This window comes from Perognathus longimembris, chromosome 11, assembly GCF_023159225.1.
Source record: "Perognathus longimembris pacificus isolate PPM17 chromosome 11, ASM2315922v1, whole genome shotgun sequence".
NCBI classification, from domain to species: domain Eukaryota; kingdom Metazoa; phylum Chordata; class Mammalia; order Rodentia; family Heteromyidae; genus Perognathus; species Perognathus longimembris.
In genome coordinates, this window is record NC_063171.1 from 39,496,155 (window position 1) to 39,514,044 (window position 17,890).

The 17,890-nt window shown below is 45.8% G+C and overlaps 1 protein-coding gene and 1 long non-coding RNA gene across 3 annotated transcripts in view; one reads left to right on the forward strand and one right to left on the reverse strand.

The window, feature by feature from the left end:
* The window catches only part of Smg5 (SMG5 nonsense mediated mRNA decay factor), a 36,467-nt gene that overhangs the window by 10,780 nt on the left and 7,797 nt on the right, over window positions 1-17,890 (forward strand). The window contains exons 7-16 of one of the 2 annotated variants that reach the window (XM_048356556.1): window positions 766-844; window positions 4,701-4,826; window positions 4,934-5,002; window positions 5,894-6,102; window positions 6,643-6,780; window positions 7,383-7,982; window positions 11,650-11,849; window positions 12,896-12,971; window positions 13,863-14,038; window positions 15,901-16,059. In XM_048356556.1, the coding sequence (XP_048212513.1) occupies window positions 766-844; window positions 4,701-4,826; window positions 4,934-5,002; window positions 5,894-6,102; window positions 6,643-6,780; window positions 7,383-7,982; window positions 11,650-11,849; window positions 12,896-12,971; window positions 13,863-14,038; window positions 15,901-16,059 (1,832 nt within the window). The remainder of the gene's footprint in view (window positions 1-765; window positions 845-4,700; window positions 4,827-4,933; window positions 5,003-5,893; window positions 6,103-6,642; window positions 6,781-7,382; window positions 7,983-11,649; window positions 11,850-12,895; window positions 12,972-13,862; window positions 14,039-15,900; window positions 16,060-17,890) is intronic. The other variant, XM_048356557.1, reaches the window with a different exon arrangement.
* LOC125359068 lies at window positions 14,045-14,710 on the reverse strand. The gene is made up of 3 exons (XR_007212479.1): window positions 14,563-14,710; window positions 14,307-14,365; window positions 14,045-14,262 (listed from the first exon to the last, which is right to left on the reverse strand). It is a non-coding gene; the product is annotated as an uncharacterized LOC125359068 (long non-coding RNA).

The window sequence follows — 17,890 nt, forward strand, 5'->3', positions numbered from 1 at the left end:
CTTGCTATCTTAAGCTCTCTCATATTTCATATGTCATATATATTCTCTACTTTGTAGTATAGTACACACTTGGAAGGTTCCAGAAAAATTTTCTCTGTCCTCATCCACAAAGTCTTTTGAAAGAGAAAAGATATCGGCTTTCCCCACTGGAGGTGCAATGTGAAAAGGAAAATGATTCTGTTACAGGGAAAGATGGCAATTTGCATGTACAGTGTGTACATGCAAAGAGGTTAAAAAAAAAAAACAAAAACGAGCTGAGGGCTGGGAGTATGGCCTAGTGGTAGAGTGCTCACCTCGCATACATAAACCCCTGGGTTTGACTCTCCAGCACCACATATTTAGAAAAAGCCAGAAATGGCACTGTGGCTCAAGTGGTAGAGTGCTAGCCTTGAGCAAAAAAGAAGCCAGGGACAGTGCTCAGGCCCTGAGTCTAAGCCCCAGGACTGGCAAAACAACAACAACAACAAAAACTGAGCTGAGAGAGTTCAGCATGCTCTTGGGAAAAGCCATAATGGAAGCTGAAGGAGGTATATATTCCATCAGTTCAGGTAACCTTTGGCAAACCAAGCAAGGATAGGCTGATAGATGAAGAGAGATTAGTAACCCTGAAGGAACAACATTAAGATGCATATCACCTGAGATACCAATGTCACTTCCAAGCCCAGCTGTTGTTCTCATGAGTTGTCTAATGCTTAGCATTGTTTGAGCCTGACAGCTTAAACTGAAATTTGTAGCCTTAGAATTTATGATTCTTTTTCTCTGTAGGAATGCCCTTCAACCAACTGGGCACCCTTGCAGGGAGCAAGTATTATAACGTGGAAGCCATGTATTGCTACCTGCGATGGTGAGTAACTGCCAGTTCTTTCCCCTGTTTTCATGTCCACATGGCCCCTGCTTCCTTTTCTGTCTTCTCTATCTCCAGCTCTTGGCTAAGAGCTAGGGGAGTGCTAGAAGGAGGGTTCCTCCACTGATACAGTCCTGGCTGCTTTTCACAGAGCCAGGTGGATTTATAGACAATTCAGCGAATAAAATATATACTATCACATATTAAATACAGGATTGCTATTGTCCTGAAGAAGGAATACATTTAATACAGTAATAGGATGTTATAAAACTGGCCTATGAAAAAAACCCTCAGAGTTGTAGAGCTTCAGTGTCTTACTTTTTCTTTTTGGAAGTACTAGGGTTTGTTAGGCTGGTGTTCTTCCACTTGAGTCACACTTCCAGAACCGAGCTTCAGTGTCTAAATGTGATGACATAGCTTAGAAGGACCAGCTTAGCAGCAGGGTGGGTCAGTGTTTCCCCTAATTCTATGTGCTGTTATCCTTGGTTTACCTGGTCTTGGAAACCTATGCCAGTGTTGATGAAGTGTTAGCTCTCAAGTGCATTTTCTTCTCTTATGCATCAGTCAGTGCAGATTGAGTTTTGATAATAGACCACCATTGGTTTCTAGTCCTTTATTACATTTATAAGTTGGTTTACAGTGAGTCACTTTTGAAATAGTGCAGGCATGTCCAAGTGTGGGAGGTACCCAATATTCTAAACAATTCTGTCTCACTGTTTATGGGTTAGGCACTTGGGCAGGGCTCAGTTGGGCAATTCTGTCCTTTCCTCGGTATTGTCTAGGGTCAATCATTGCAATTCACTTTAATCTGGAGGTCTGGTCCATCTGAGTTCTACTCTGTTATAATCTGAGTCTCTCGTGTGGTCTTTTCCTTGTGTCTATAGTCTTTTTGGCCAGTCCTCAGGCTGGAACTCAGGGCCTGGGCACTGTCTCTAAGCTTCTTGTGCTCACTCTAGCACTTGAGCCACAGTGCCACTTTTGCCTTTTTCTGTTTATGTAGTACTGAAGAATCAAACTCAGGGCTTCATGCCTACTAGGCAAGCACTCTTCTGCTAAGCCACATTCCCAGTCCAGCTTTTTCTTTTTTTTTTTTTGAAGCCAATAATTTATTGGAAATAAAGAGTCTCACAGACTTTTCTTTTTTTTTTTTTTTTTGGCCAGTCCTGGGCCTTGGACTCAGGGCCTGAGCACTGTCCCTGGCTTGTTCCCACTCAAGGCTAGCACTCTGCCACTTGAGCCACAGCGCTGCTTCTGGCCGTTTTCTGTATATGTGGTGCTGGGGAATCGAACCCAGGGCCTCGTGTATCCGAGGCAGGCACTCTTGCCACTAGGCCAAATCCCCAGCCCTCTCACAGACTTTTCTGCCTGGGCTGGCTTTGAACCACGATTCTCAGATCTCAGACTCCTGAGCAACTAGGTGTGAGTCACCAGTGCCCAGCTGTCGATGGACTTCTCATGCAGTGGCTCAAAGTTACAGGTATTGAATTGGAAGAAAGATCTGCAAGTTTAACAGGGCTTGTGCCTAGAAACCTCCAGTCCTATAGTACTTCATTTCTCAAAACTGTTGTTTAGCTCTTCTTCCTGCCACAGGATTTAAGGAGGGAAAGATACAGACTCTAGTTCTCAGTAGAAAGATTGCCAAAGAATTTGTGACTATTTTAAATTTATCACAGTTGTATTTCTTGGTGTGTGTGCATATTAGTTCCATGCCATAATAGAATTGAATCTCACCCTAAGTAGGTACTTTACCACTTGAGGAATGTACCCAGTCCTTTCGTATTTAGTGGGTTTTTTTTGGCTAGTCCTGGGGCTTGGACTCAGGGCCTGAACACTGTCCCTGGCTTCTTTTTACTCAAGGCTAGCACTCTGCCACTTGAGCCACAGCGCCACTTCTGGCCGTTTTCTGTATATGTTGTGCTGGGGAATTGAACCCAGGGCTTCATGTATACAAGGCAAGCACTCTTACCACTAGGCCATATCCCCAGCCCCCGTATTTAGTGTTGTTGTTTTTTTCAATTAAAAAAAATTTTTCTTGCTGGGTACTGGTGACTCATGCCTGTAACCCTAGCTACTCAGGAGGCTGAGATCTGAGAATCTGAAGCCAACTGAAAGCCCAGGCAGGAAAGTCAGTGAGAGTCTTATTTCCAATAAACTACTCATAAAAGCCTTCAGCAAAAAAAGCTCAAGGCCAGTGCTCAGGCCTTGAGTTCAAGACCCAGGACTAGCACTGAAAGAAAAAAAATTAAGTAGCTTACAAAGAGGTTTCAATTCAGCATATCAGTTTAAGAGTGCAGTGCATCTTGATCAGTGTTACTCTTGTTTATTTTTTCTGGGAATTGAGCCCAAGGTCTCACACTTGCCTAAGTACATGTTCTGCCACTAAGCTACATTCCAGCCCCAATGCATTTTCTTATAACATTCTTTTCTTTTTTTTTCTTGTTGGTTATGTGGCTTGAACTCTGGGCCTGGGCGCTGTCCTTGAGATCTTCAGCTCATGGGTAACACTCTACCACTTGAGCTACAGCTTCAGTTCCCCATACTTCACTTTTTATAACTTAAAAATTGGTTTTGAAAATAAGACAGCACTGAATATAGTGGTACATACCTATAATCCCAGCTACTTAGGAAATGAAACTAGGAGAATCACACTTCAAGGCCAACCCAGGCAAAAGTTAACAAGATTCTCTCCCAAAACAAAGCTGGGCATAGTATTACACTCCTGTAATTCTAGCTACCTAGGATGTAGGTAGAAGGATTGAGGTCCAAAACAGCCTGGGCAAAAGCTGAAGACCCTATCTTGAAAAACAAACTGGGGGTGTGCCTTGAGTGATAGCATGTTGGTGAGGCCCCAAATTCAATCTCTAGTACTATTAAAAAAAAAAAAAAAGACAAAGCACAGTGTTCCAAGGTCATTGGTTTTACAATGAGATAGAATTGGAGAGGAATAGGATATGATGGCACAAGCCTGGTGTCTGGAAAAAGGCATGGTTAGCGTTTGTTGGGCCTGGCAGCTTTGACTGAGAATTAGTCAAAATTCTCAAAAGCATGAGACCCTATCACTAAAGCAAAAAGAAAGTACGGCTGAAGTGGTGTAGAGTGCTTCCCTAGCAAGTATGAGACCCTGTGTTCAATCCCTATTACAGGGGGGAGAAAAAGACAGCTCTACCATGTCAGCTGTGTGAGTGTCAACACTGTACTTGTTACTTGTAACTGCAGAATTCATTTATTCATTCCCCTTTCTCCCCATCCCCGCCGGTTGGTCATGGGGCTTGAACTCTGAGCCTTGAGCTCTTTCACTTTGTGGTAGAGTGATAAGTGTGGTAGTGTTCTAACCACTTTGAGCCAGAGCACCGCTTTCCGTTTTCTGGTGGTTAAATGGAGATAAGACTGTCACAGACTTTCCTGCCCGGTGTTGGCTTTGAACCATGATCCTGAGATCTCAGGATTATAGGTGTGAGCCACCATCGTCTGGCTTTCATCTTTAAATGTAAGCAGTATTAGGGGATACTGTGCTCATTATATAGTTTTGTTTGAATGTTAGAGATTGAACTGAAATAATGCAAGCAAATACTTATACTGTTACAAAGTGAAGACTATATACTTCAGTGTGGAGGTGAGTTAGGTTGTAAAAGAATAGGATTGTCTTCTGAGAATAGGGCATCATCTTTACTCAGATTAATCTTAAAGTTGTTTGTGTATTTTATCAGAAAAGATAGCTCAGGACACTCTAAGTATGTACAAGGAACAGCCTACATTTATGAGTAATATTGTTCCCTAAAGCCGCAGCAGATGACATTTCCCCTTTCCACCTCTTCCCTTGCCTAAACTTCATAGCTAACCCCCATGTCTCCTTCAGCATCCAGTCAGAAGTGTCTTTTGAGGGAGCTTATGGGAACCTTAAGAGGCTATATGATAAGGCAGCCAAAATGTACCACCAGCTGAAGAAGTGTGAGACTCGGAAACTGTCTCCCAGCAAAAAGCGGTAAGGGGGCCTGTGGGAAGGAGGGGCTTTCTGTAACAACTGTAGTAGGACTGACCACAGGGACTGTGGAGCCACTCATTGTGTACTTTGGGCTCCTCTCATTTCAGATGTAAAGACATTAAAAGGTTGCTGGTGAACTTTATGTACCTGCAGAGCCTCTTGCAGCCCAAAAGCAGGTAAGTGGAAGTGTGGCAAGGCAAGAGCACAAGGCACTCAGTTGAAGCTCCAGTATCAGCATAAAACTAAAGAGCAAGTGTATGAACTTTGTCCAGTGAGCCCCAGCCATGATCATTGGTTTACATGGGAACTAGAATGGCCTTTTGAACTCTGCCCCCCACTAGAAATTCTCTAGCCCTTAGAGAACAGTTAAGTTTGACCTTGGCTCTCCTTGCTATTTTGTCTTAAACCCCCTGGTAGGTCATACTCTGACACTGTGAGTGTTAATAGATATTAAAGGAGTGACTGAATAGGAAGCCCACCCTACACTCTTCCCATGTTGTTCCATGTGCTTTGTGGATGCTTTTGGTGGTTTTTTGGCTAGTCCTGGGCCTTGAACTCAGGGCCTAGGCACTATCCCTGAGCCTCTCTTCTTAAGGGTAGTGCTTTACCACCTGAGCCACAGTGCCACTTCTGGCCTTTTCTGCTTATGTGGTACTGAGGAATCGAACTCAGGGCTTCATACATGCTAGGCAAGCACTCTACCACTAGGCCACATTCCCAGCCCTTGATTTGTGGTGTGGTTTTTTTTTTTCTTTTCTTTTTCTGAAATGCTGAGAATTAAGGGCCTTGCACATGTTAGATGGTATTCTTCCACTGAGCTGTATCTTCATTTTGCCTTCTTTTGACCTCAGTATAGCATTTTCCCCACCCCCTACTCTGAAGTCTACTCTGCCTGATCCATTAGTCCTTCCCTTAGTCCTCCTGTGGGGGGCTCAGGACTTTGTGCCTGCCAGGCCAGGAGTTACCCACTGAGCTAGATCCCAGCCTTTTCTCTGAATTTTGTATTGCCAATTCTACCACTTTCAACTCCACCACTGACCTTTGCTATTATGTTTGCTCTTCCATAGCTCCATGGACTCAGAGCTGACCTCACTTTGCCAATCTGTCCTGGAGGATTTCAATCTCTGTCTCTTCTACCTGCCCTCTTCACCCAACCTCAGCCTGGCCAGCGAGGATGAGGAGGAGTACGAGAGTGGATATGCTTTCCTTCCGGACCTGCTCATCTTTCAGATGGTCATCATTTGCCTTATGGGTGTACATAGCTTAAAGAGAACAGGTAACTTTCCCCATGTCCCTCTTTTCCCACACTGGGGTCCTCACTGCACTTCCCCGCAGCTCTTTATATATGAATTTCCCTTTACAAGCAGTTCTCTCACTGCTTGTGTCACCACCTGTCTTTAGAGAGTGAGAGCCAAGGGAACCCACTCCATAAGACCTGTGAATGAACAAAGGGAGCCATGTATTCCCTCTTTTTCCATACTTTCATAGATTTGCACACATTTGGCCAAGATTCACATCAGCACATTTCACTGATGACCTACACAGAATTCAGACCTTGCTGCCAAGGGTACTTAGATGTCTCTAGAAACCTTTTTGGCAAAGTATATATAGAGCTGTTTGGAAGGGAGCGAGGGGCGCGGCTGAATATGAAGGCTCTTGGTTTATCAGGAAAAGCCTCAAAGCCAGGTAGGATGAGCCAGAACAAGAGATATTCTTACATGAAGGTACACAGGATGAGTTCTTTCATTCAGAGATGTGGGATTGATGGCCCTTGTCAAAAGCCCTGGACCCCTAATGCATGCTTTCATGGCTTCAGGATCTAAGCAGTACAGTGCTGCCATCGCTTTCACCCTGGCCCTCTTCTCCCATCTTGTCAATCATGTCAACATACGCCTGCAAGCTGAGCTAGAAGAGGGCGAGAACCCTGTCCCAGCATTCCAGAGTGATGGCACAGGTAAGACATCAGGGAAAGTCCTGACTGAAAAAGTTTGCCTGGGGCATGAGGAATAAGGAAGGGAATCCAGTTTTGGCTAGAAGATAGTGTTACAGAATTTTCAGGCCCCACTGGCCGCGTGGCTACTGTATATGTTCTTTTTGTTTGTTTGTTTGTTTTTTCTGTTTTTTTGGCCAGTCCTGGGCCTTGGACTCAGGGCCTGAGCACTGTCCCTGGCTTCCTTTTGCTCAAGGCTAACACTCTGCCACTTGAGCCACAGCGCCACTTCTGGCCATTTTCTATATATGTGGTGCTGGGGAATCAAACTCAGGGCCTCATGTATACGAGGCAAGCTCTCTTGCCACTAGGCCATATCCCCAGCCCCTGTATATGTTCTTGATACATTGTATATTGTATATATGTCTACCTGACCTAGAGAAGGGAAAGAAAACAGGGCGTAAGATATCACAAGAAATGTACACACTGCCCTACTATGTAACTGTACCCTTTTTGCACAACTTGTCAAAAAAATTTGTGTTCAATTAATAAATAAATTTAAAAAAAAAAGAATTTTCAGGCCCCAGTTTTTTCCTTGGTTCTACCTGACCACTTCTCTTCCACAGATGAACCAGATTCTAAGGAACCAGTGGAGAAAGAGGAAGAACTGGATCCTGAGCCTCCTCCCACAGCCCAAGTGGGTGAGGGCCGAAAGAGCCGTAAATTTTCCCGACTGTCCTGCCTCCGTCGCCGCCGCCACCACCCACCCAAAGCTGGTGATGACAGTGACCTGAGTGAAGGCTTTGAATCAGACTCAAGCCATGACTCAGCCAGGGCCAGTGAGGGCTCAGATAGTGGCTCTGACAAGAGTCTGGAAGGGAGGGGCACAGCTTTTGATGCAGAGACAGACTCAGAAATGAACAGTCAGGAGTCTCGATCAGACCTAGAAGATATGGATGATGAGGATGGGACACAGTCCCCAGCCCTGGAGCCCCCTCGGGCCAAATCTGAGGCTTCTGATTCCCTCAATGGCCCTCTGGGTCCCAGTGAAGCTAGCATTGCCAGCAATCTGCAAGCCATGTCCACCCAGATGTTCCAGACCAAGCGCTGCTTCCGACTGGCTCCTACCTTTAGCAACCTGCTCCTTCAGCCCACCACCGAACCTCACAATTTGGCTGGCTGTAGACCCTGTGTCAATGGAGATGTGGACAAACCCTCAGAACCAGGTACCTGAGATTCTTTGCACCCTTTTGCTCTGGCCCACACCTTTATTCCATAGGCCTTTACTTGGGAGAAGCCAGTTCTCTCTGTCTCTGTGAGTGACCTCTCATTTCTCCTCTTGCTGCTTTGTCTTTGGTCCTTTGCCTGTGATGTAGCCCGAGAGGTTTTTTTTCTGGGTGTCCGCTTCCTCATTTTCAGCATTCAGTGCATTTCCTTGTCTTATTCCTCTCCCAGTCCACACTTCTTTCTGGGTTTGGGACTCTCCCTCACAGTTGAAGCTGCAGCTTCCTTTCCTCCATGCTATTTGGTCCCTCCAAGGCTCTTGGAAGTTAGATTCCTGCCCCTGTCTGGGTGATAGATTCCAGTGAGACTGTTCTCCTGAGAATCTTCTTTGTAGAAGCAGCAGCAGTAAGCGTTTATTGAGCCTTCCAGACACTAGGCTGAATGATTCTAAGTCTTGTTTTATTTTCAACTTTTTTGTTGTTGTTGCATACCTTTTAATAAGTGAATATTAAGGGCCTAAGTTTTTCTTTTTTTTTTTTTTTTGGCCAGTCCTGGGCCTTGGACTCAGGGCCTGAGCACTGTCCCTGGCTTCTTCCCGCTCAAGGCTAGCACTCTGCCACTTGAGCCACAGCGCCGCTTCTGGCCGTTTTTTCTGTATATGTGGTGCTGGGGAATCGAACCTAGGGCCTCGTGTATCCGAGGCAGGCACTCTTGCCACTAGGCTATATCCCCAGCCCCGAGGGCCTAAGTTTTTCAAACTGAAAGCAAATTAGAAGGTTTGATTAAGTAAAAAAAAAAAAAAACTCAAAACATTTGTTACTTTCAAGAAACTCATTTCAAGGACAAAAAGCATACTAGGAATGAAATAATCATCCTAAGTAGGAAGGTTCTACCTTGCTCAGCTTTAGATTTTTTTTTTTTTTTACCTCTTTGGCACTGGAGTTTGAATTTGGGGCATTGTGTTTGCTAGGTAGGTGCTCTAGTGCTGAGCCACTCCTCCAGCCCTTTATCTATTTTTTTTTATTAAGTTACTATGTATATTTTACAGTACACATTTTATTTTCAACTTTAATACTACTCCTGTAATGGAAGAATCATTCCTACTCTAAATACTTTTTTCTCTATACTTTTGTGCAAGCTCTCCCTCTGAAACACATTTTTCTTTTCTTGCCCGAGTCTTGTCACTTGGCCATTTCTTACCTACTGACCCCTAAATATTAGCCCCAAAGCCACTTGGAGTAGACTAAAAAGCTCGGTGATATAGTGAATACTCAGATGTCCCAGGTTCAATCTCCAGCATCAAAAGGAGAAAAAAAATCAGAACCAGGTGCTGGTGGTTTATAATCCTATAGGCTTCCTGGTGCCGTTGGCTCACACCTGTAATCCTGGCTACCCAGGAGCCTGTGATCTGAGAATCATGGTTTGAAGCCAGTCTGGGCAGAAAAGTCCCTGTGAGACTCTTATCTCCAATTAACCACTCAAAAACTGGAAGTGGAGCTGTGGCTATGGCTCTAGTGGTAGAGGGCTAGCCTTGAGTGCAAAGAGGCTCAGGGATAGCATTCAGGCCCTGAGTTCAAGCCCCACAACCTACGCCCCCCCCCCCAAAAAAAAATCCTATAGGCTATAATCACACCCATAATCATAGATACTTAGGAGGATAAGATCTGAAACATGAGATTTGAAGCTAGCCCAGGCAAACAAATAAACAAATCCTCAAGGCTCTTACCTCCAGTTGTTTGTTTGTTGTTTGCTGGTCCTGGGACTGGAACTCAGTGCCTAGGCTCTGAGCCTCTATGTGCTCAAGGCTAGCACTCTACCACTTGAGTCACAGCACCACTTCTGCTTTTTCTGAGTGATTTATTGGAGTCTCATGGACTTTCCTACCTGGGCTGGCTTCCAATCTTGATCCTCAGATCTCAGCCTCCTGAGTAGCTAGGATTACAGGTGTGAGCCACTGGCACCTGGCTCTTATCTCTAATTAACTAGCAAAAAGAAGGAACTGGAGATGTGGCTCAGGTGGTGCAATGCCAGCTATGATCCCAAAGAAGCTGAGTGAGGCTGAGAATGTGGCTTAGTGGTACAGTGCTTACCTAGCATGCATGAAGCTCTGGGCTCAATTCCTCAGTACCACATAAACAGAAAAAGCCAGAAGTGGCACTGTGGCTTAAGGGTTAGAGCACTAGCCTTAAGCACAGAGAGGCTCAGGGATAGTACCTAGGCCCCGAATTCAAGCCCCAGGACCCTAAAAAAAAAAAAAAAAGAATGAGCATGGTATAGGACTCCTTCAAGGCCAGATGTGTTTCCTTCCTGCAGACTCCTTTGGCTCTCTGCTCCATTGTAGCCTCCACTCTTCTCCATTCTGATGAGGCAGTCTGCTGATGTATCCATCTCCACAACTAAACTGAGCTTTAAGAGGGCAGATCAGCATTTGTCTTTTTTTTTTTTTCTTTCTGGTCCTGGGCATTCATTATCCCTGAGCTTCTTCTGCTCAAGGATAGTGCTCTACTACTTGAGCCATGGTGCCACTTCCTGTTTTTTTCTGAGTAGTTTATTGGAGATAAACATCTTACTAATTACCCTGCCTGGCCTGGCTTCAAACCTTGATCCTCAGATCTCAGCCTCCTGAGTAGCTATGATTATAGGCGTGAGCCACTGGTGCCCAGCTTAGCATATGTCTTATCTATTTCTGTGACTGCATTACCTCCTAGTACCTAACACATTGCCTAGAACAGGGGATGAAACTTAAGAATTTTGTACAGATCAAGCTGGCGCTGATGGCTCACGTCTGTAATCCTAGCTACACAGGAGGCTGAGATCTGAGGATCGTGGTTCAAAGCCAGCCGGGCAAGAAAGTCTGTGAGACTCATTTCCAATTAACCACCAGAAAACTGGAAGTGGTGCCCTGGCTCAATGTGGTAGAGTGCTAGCCTTGAGTTGAAGAGCTCAGGAGCAATGCCCAAGCTCAGAGTTCAAGCCCCATTACCGACAAAAAAGGAAAGAAAAGAATTTTTTTATAGGTGAATGAAATGTCAAAGTTGTTACTGAGAGAGGTGAGATGACTTGCCCAGTGTTCCGACTTAGAAAGTAGAAGAGCTAGAAGAAATTGTTTTAACCCTGGCCCTCTTGCTTTTCTTCATCCCTTACAACTTCCTTTCTTTTGATAACCATGTCTTCCAGCACAGAATAGGCACTTCATAAACATTGGTCAAGTGAATAGTTACAGACCAACCTCACAAATTAGCTTGAGTGGGAGATAATCAGTCACTAAAGGGTACCAGGCTCTTTGTTTATTTATTTTTTGGCCATCTTGGGGCTTGAACTCAGGGTCTCCGCACTGTCCCTAAGCCTCTTTTGCTCAAGGCTACCACTTAACCCACAGCATCACTTCTGTTCTTTTCTGTTTATGTGGTACTGAGGGCTTCATGCATGCTAGGCAAGCACTCTACCACCAAGCCACACTCCCAGCCAGGCTCTTCGTTTAAAGGCAACAAATTAGTAGGTTTGGAACTGTTAATTGGCAGGGATCTGAAAATGTATTTCTCACCTCTCATATCAGAATTCTCAGAAGAATCTGAGTGTCTGAGTGAGGTAGAAGTGTAACTCCTGCATTGCTGAGGACTGTGGCCAAGCGCTATTCTTTTTTGTTTTTTTGTTTGTTTTTTACTCTAGTTCTTTCTCCTATCTCCACCCCAGCCTCTGAGGAGGGCTCTGAGTCAGAAGGGAGTGAGTCCAGTGGACGTTCCTGTCGCAATGAACGCAGTCTCCAGGAGAAACTGCAGGTCCTGATGGCTGAGGGTCTGCTTCCTGCTGTGAAAGTCTTCCTGGACTGGCTGAGGACTAACCCTGACCTCATCGTTGTGTGTGCACAGGTATTTCCTCTACCTCCTGCCTTTGTTAGGTTCCATGATGTTAGAGGAAGGGATAAGCTAGGAGGGGGCCTTGGTATTCCATCAGATGGTGTCAAGTATGTACCAGCTCTGTGCTCTGATGCATTTTACAGGGAAGGTGTAGGCATTCTTTTCCCTTAGGACCTGTGGCCAGAACATAGAGAGCTGCTCATTCTGCTTTATATTCTCAATGTCCGGCCATGATGATAATGATTACAAGTTTATGTTCAAGGGGAAAATTCAGTAAATACTAAAGGATCCAGACAGGTAGAGACACCAAGTAGAAGATAGCAAGAGAAGAGATGGAGACTTGGAGCAACATTTGAGGTTCTAGGCAGGAGCAACTCGAGGAGAGTTATAATTGGTGTTAGGCTTGCCACCATGGTGGCTAAGTAGGGTTGCAGCCACTACCTGTTTTTCCTCCTCAGATTCAGAGACTCAAACTTGAGCTTCTCAGTCCCAGAAGCTTATATTAAGAGACTGCTGCTTTCTTCTCACTTCCACTTCTGTGAGAGACCTTTTTCCACATAGGTCACCCCTTTCGCTAGATGAGAGAGTTTGGGTCAGGGCCAGGCACATCCTGGGTGTCTTCTTCTGTCTGAAGATTGCTGGTTCCTCAATCATTGGTCATTAGAGGAGGTATGGGTTACATCTGGAGAGCTATCCTAGGATGGCATGTACAGAGCTAAAAGTAAAGTTTGTACTAGACAAAGAGAAGACACCTCCTCCATTTTCCCTACTATCCAGGTCTTGGAAGCCCTTCCTGGATTATCAGTCTTCTCTTTGTGAACTGGTCAGGTGGTGTAAAGATTTTGCAAAGCCCATGGTCCCCATTTTTCATCCTTTTATAGATCCATTTTCCAGTTTTCAAATTCTTCATGAGCTCCTTCAGTTCTTTGGTTAATTTTCTTATCAAATCCCTACAGACCTCTGAACACAGCCCCAGATTATCCCAACTGCTTGTCTTGCTCACTGTTGTTTTCCAGTACTGTCCCTGGCTGAAGGCCTCCTTTTCCCTCTCTTCCCAGAGCTCTCAAAGTTTGTGGAATCGCCTGTCTGTCTTGCTGAATCTGTTGCCAGCTGCTGGTGAACTTCAGGAGTCTGGTGAGTGGGGCCCTGGCACTGCCTTTTCCTTTCCTTCTCCATCATTGGCCCCTCCAAGCGCGTAACCCAGCCTTGGGGTAAGGAGGTTAATAGGACTTGTGATCCATGCCCCAGCACACAGAACTCATTGTGTGGTCTCGGCTTCTCCAGTTTCCACCCCAACACTGCCTTATTGAAGGCAAGTACCCAGTCTATGAGAGTGTATGCTCCCTGGGGAAGGAGCAGGGTGAGCAAGAGCTGAGTGAGGGGACCCTAGGAGCCAGACTCGTCACTGGTGTTTCTTTTCCAATTGTGGGCACAGACAGTTGACCTCCAGAGCTCATCTGTTGGCTCATCCCCTCCTGCTGTCTTCCAACTGGAAAACTCACCTCCTCTTAACACCTGAGACTCAGTTTGCTAGAGCCTCTCCTCTCATTTCCATTCAATGTAAAATTGTCCTGTCAGGTAGCCCGTTTAGCCTGAGCTGTCATTCTTCCATCCCTCTGTTTCGTTCCTCTGATCTCCCAGCTTATAAAGAGCTCTACATGGGCTGGGAATATGTGGCTTAGTGGTAGAGTGCCTGCCTAGCATGTGTGAAGCCCTGGGTTTGATTCTTCAGTATCATATAAACAGAAAAGGCCAGAAGTTGGTGCTATGGCTCAAATGGTAGAGTGCTACCCTTGAGCAAAAGAAGCTCAGGGACAGTACCCAGGCCCCAGGGCTGCCCCTCCTACCCACCCACCCCCCCCAAAAAAAGAGTTCTATATGACTGGCCTTGTGTACCTGTCTCCCCTTCCCTTAGTCTGTTTTTCCTTTACCCATACTGAGGCTGGTAATTCCCAGTAAGAAAGGTTGTGTCCCCTTGACTGAGAGTGCCCCATGACAGATCTGATGTGTCCTCTCTCTTCTCAGGCTTGGTCTTATGTCGGGAGGTCCAGGATCTTCTTGAAAGTTGTGAACTGCCTGAACTGCCTGCTAGCCTCCTGCTCCCAGAGGACATGGCACTTCGCAACCTGCCTCCTCTCCGGGCTGCTCATAGACGCTTCAACTTTGACACGGATCGACCCCTGCTCAGCGCCTTAGAGGAGGTGACGATTTCTTTTTATGCTACAAGTTCTGTGTTAGACACACACAGCAACATAATAGGGCTTGGACAAGAAGTTCCTCCCCATGAAAACAGGGAAAGTCCTCAGGGCTGCCGCCTGTGGATCTTTCCCTGTCTTACCAGGCGTTCTTTCAACAGTGTGCTATGGGTAGTTTCTCCTGTTGTAGAACCATTTTATTTCTCTATTTCTACTGTTAGGCTTCAAATCTTTATCAACTTTCTGGGTCAACCTTCCAAGCTGAGTATCAAACAGCACTAGAAAGCTAGAGCTGGAAGGGATGTGCTGGCTGCTTAGTCCAGCAACTTTGACCTTTTTTTTTTTTTGCCAGTCCTGGGGCTTGGACTCAGGGCCTGAGCACTGTCCCTGGCTTCTTTTTGCTCAAGGCCAGCACCCTGCCACTTGAGCCACAGCACCACTGCTGGCCTTTTCTATATATGTGGTACTGAGGAATCGAACCCAGGGCTTCATATATATGAGGCAAGCCATATTCCCAGCCCTACTTTGACCTTTTTATTTGTCACCACATAGGCCATCTGGGGGCAGCAGAGGTAAGCCAAGCATACAGGCCACACATTCTCCTTGGCCCCTCCCTGGCTGCCTCTTTAGCCAGAGCAGCTTTTTGTAATCTGTTTTATATTTTAGAGTTCCAGGTAAGATTTTTATTTATTTTTTTATTTTTGCTGGTCCTGGGGCTTGACTTCAGGGCTTGGCGCTGTCCCTGAGCTTTTGTGCTTAAGGGCAGTGCTCCACCACTTGAGCCACAGATATGCTTCCAGCTTTTTTGGTAGTTAATTGGAGATAAGAATCTCATGGACAGGGCTGGGAATATGGCCTAGTGGCAAGAGTGCTTGCCTGGTATACATGTAAGCCCTGGGTTCAATTCCCCAGCACCACATATTCAGAAAACGGCCAGAAGTGGCGCTGTGGCTCAAGTGGCAGAGTGCTAGCCTTGAGCAAAAAGAAGCCAGGGATAATGCTCAGGCCCTGAGTCCAAGCCCAGGAATGGCAATAATAATAATAAATTAATTTAAAAATAAAGGCACAGGCCGAAATCTCAACATAACTGTCAATACAGCAAATGCTTTAAAAATCAATCTTAACCTAACATATTTAATTGAAGAAAAAAAAAAGAAAGAAAAAAATAATCTCATGGACTTTCCTTCCCAGGCTTGCTGTGAACCATGATCCTTAGATCTCAGCCTTCATTGGCGCTCAGCTAGATTTTTATGAGGAAGGAGAATTTTTTTCTTTCTAAAAATGTTGGGAAATATTTATACAGTATACTTCCCCACATTTTATGTGTAAGATTTTGAAGAGAAAGTTGGTATTGGAACTCAGGTTTCCTTGCTTCAGGCCCAGCACCCTTTGCTTTCTTTTACTCAGCATGAGACTTAGATTTCTGATCCTTTAGCAGTCTCCTTGCCCTGCTGGCTTACTCCTTGGCAGAGGCTGTGAACCTCTGTGTTCTTTCCCAAAAGCCCCTGCTACCAATTGGCTAGGCCATCCAGGAGGCAGGAAAGAAGGGGAGGCAAGACGGTGATGGTCAGGAGTCGGGGTGGGACAGGGCCAAAAGAATACTGCTCTCGAGGCTGGGAATATGGCGTAGTGGCAAGAGTGCTTGCCTCCGATACATGAAGCCCTGGGTTCGATTCCCCAGTACCACACATATAGAAAATGGCCAGAAGTGGCACTGTAGCTCAAGTGTCAGAGCGCTGGCCTTGAGCAAAAAAGAAGCCAGGAACAGTGCTCAGGCCCTGAGTCCAAGGCCCAGGACTGGCAAAAAAAAAAAAAAAAAAAAAAAAATACTGCTCTCATCCTGGCTGGGTTTCTGTACCTTTTCACAGACCATGGTACGAATCTGCTGCATCCGCAGCTTTGGTCACTTTGTTGCCCGCCTACAAGGCAGCATCCTGCAGTTTAACCCAGAAGTTGGCATCTTCGTCAGCATTGCCCAGTCTGAACAGGAGAGTCTTCTACAACAAGCCCAGGCCCAGTTCCGCATGGTGAGTCAGACCTTCCCCTCCCTCTGGCAGCTCTCCTCCCTTTGGGTTCCCTGAGAATCCATGGAAAGAGGCTTGGTTCCTCACTGAAGGACTGTGGAACATGCTTGGGGAACAGGGCTTCCTGAAGGAGCTCTGGACAGGTCTAAAGGATGGGACTCGCAAAGGTGGCAGGGTTCAGGATCTGTTTGACTTGTTTTTTTTGGGGGGTACTGTTAATGGAACCCAGAACATTGCACTTTTTAGGCAAGTGCTTTGCCACTGAGCAACAGCTTAGCTCTTTTGTGTGTGTGTGTGCGCGCGCATGCGTGTGTGTGTGTGTGTGCGCGTGCTAGTCCTAGGGCTTGAACTCAGGGTCTGGGCACTGAGATCCTCAAGTCCCAACCTTCTGAGTAGCTAGGATTATAGGTTTGAACCACCAGCCCTCCATCATTTTCTCGTCTGCAAGTTGAGTAAGTCACTCAATCTTTTTTTTCTAATTCACTTACCAATTCTTGGTAAGTTAGTCTCCTTATCAGTTATATGGGTTTTTGTGATGATTGAAAGAGTGAATATAAGCCACTTTGCATATTGTCTTGGGAGGTTATGTGTCTTCCCTCCCATCCTTCAAAAGGTGTCAAGACTAGGGAGGGAGGGGAGAAGAAGGTGGTTGGTATCAGGTACTACATAGGATCATGTCCCAGTTAGGATCCTGTCCCACCGGGGCCCCAGAGACTACGAAGTGGCCTGTGTTATCTTCCTATTTAGCAATTCCACAAGTACATATTGAAAGCCTGCTTGATCTAAACTTGTCAGTATTCTAGGCACCGTGTTATAGTGGTGGACAAAACAGTCCCTTCTCTTGTGGAGCTGTTACTTTGTGGGCAACAATCAGGTTTTCATACTGAAGTGTGCACAGCCCTGGGCATGTTGTCCTCCTTGAGCCGACTGGCATTATTACATGTGGGATGTTGGTGATTGGCACCAAGAGTACAGTTCATGTTCTCAGCCAGCCTCAAGATTTCTTCTTTATCACAAGCCAATCTTGTCCCCTATGTTCTTTCCCTTAGCTCTGGGCCAGCAGCTTCCCAACCCTCTGTGCCTTTTTCCTGTGTATATTTCTGCCAGACTGGGAAGGGGCCTCTGCTCCCCAGAAACTCCCTTCCTTGCTGTCTCATAAACAAACCTTTTGTGTTAAGCCTTTTATTGCTGTTCCATAGGGGAAGGCACAGGGGGTTATAAAAATAGTTATAGGGAAGTTACGCAGCTTCAAAAAGTGTTTTTGCAGGCATTTCCTTTAGCTGAAAACTTAATTGTAAAAATTGGAGTTTAGGGAGGGAGAAGCATCCATCTACAAGCCGCTCTCCTGTGGGGAATGGAGAACCCAGGTCACGCTGAACACAGGCTCTGCTGCCTCCTGCTCTGCCTAAGTCCCTCATCCTTCAGTGGCAGGAGTGTTTTCATTGTCACGTTGCAACCCCTTGTCACTAGAAGCTTTTTGGGTACAGAGTCCATTTTGCAGGGGACCTCATTTAACCCTTGCAGTGGCCATGTGACAGGGTTTCTTTGCATCCTCATTTTGTACAGTAGACAAAAAACAAGCGGGGTACCTGTGGCCCATACCCGTACAATCCTAACTACTCAGGAGGCTGAGATCTGAGTATCATACTTCAAAGCTAGCGTGGGCCGGAAAGTCCATGAGATTCTTATGTCTAATAAACTACTCAGAAAAGCTCAAGTGGTAGACTGCTAGCCTTGAACAAAAACAGCTCTGGGCTGGGAATGTGGCTTAGTGGTAGAGTGCTTGCCTAGCATGCATGAAGCCCTGGGTTCGATTTCTCAGTACCACATAAAG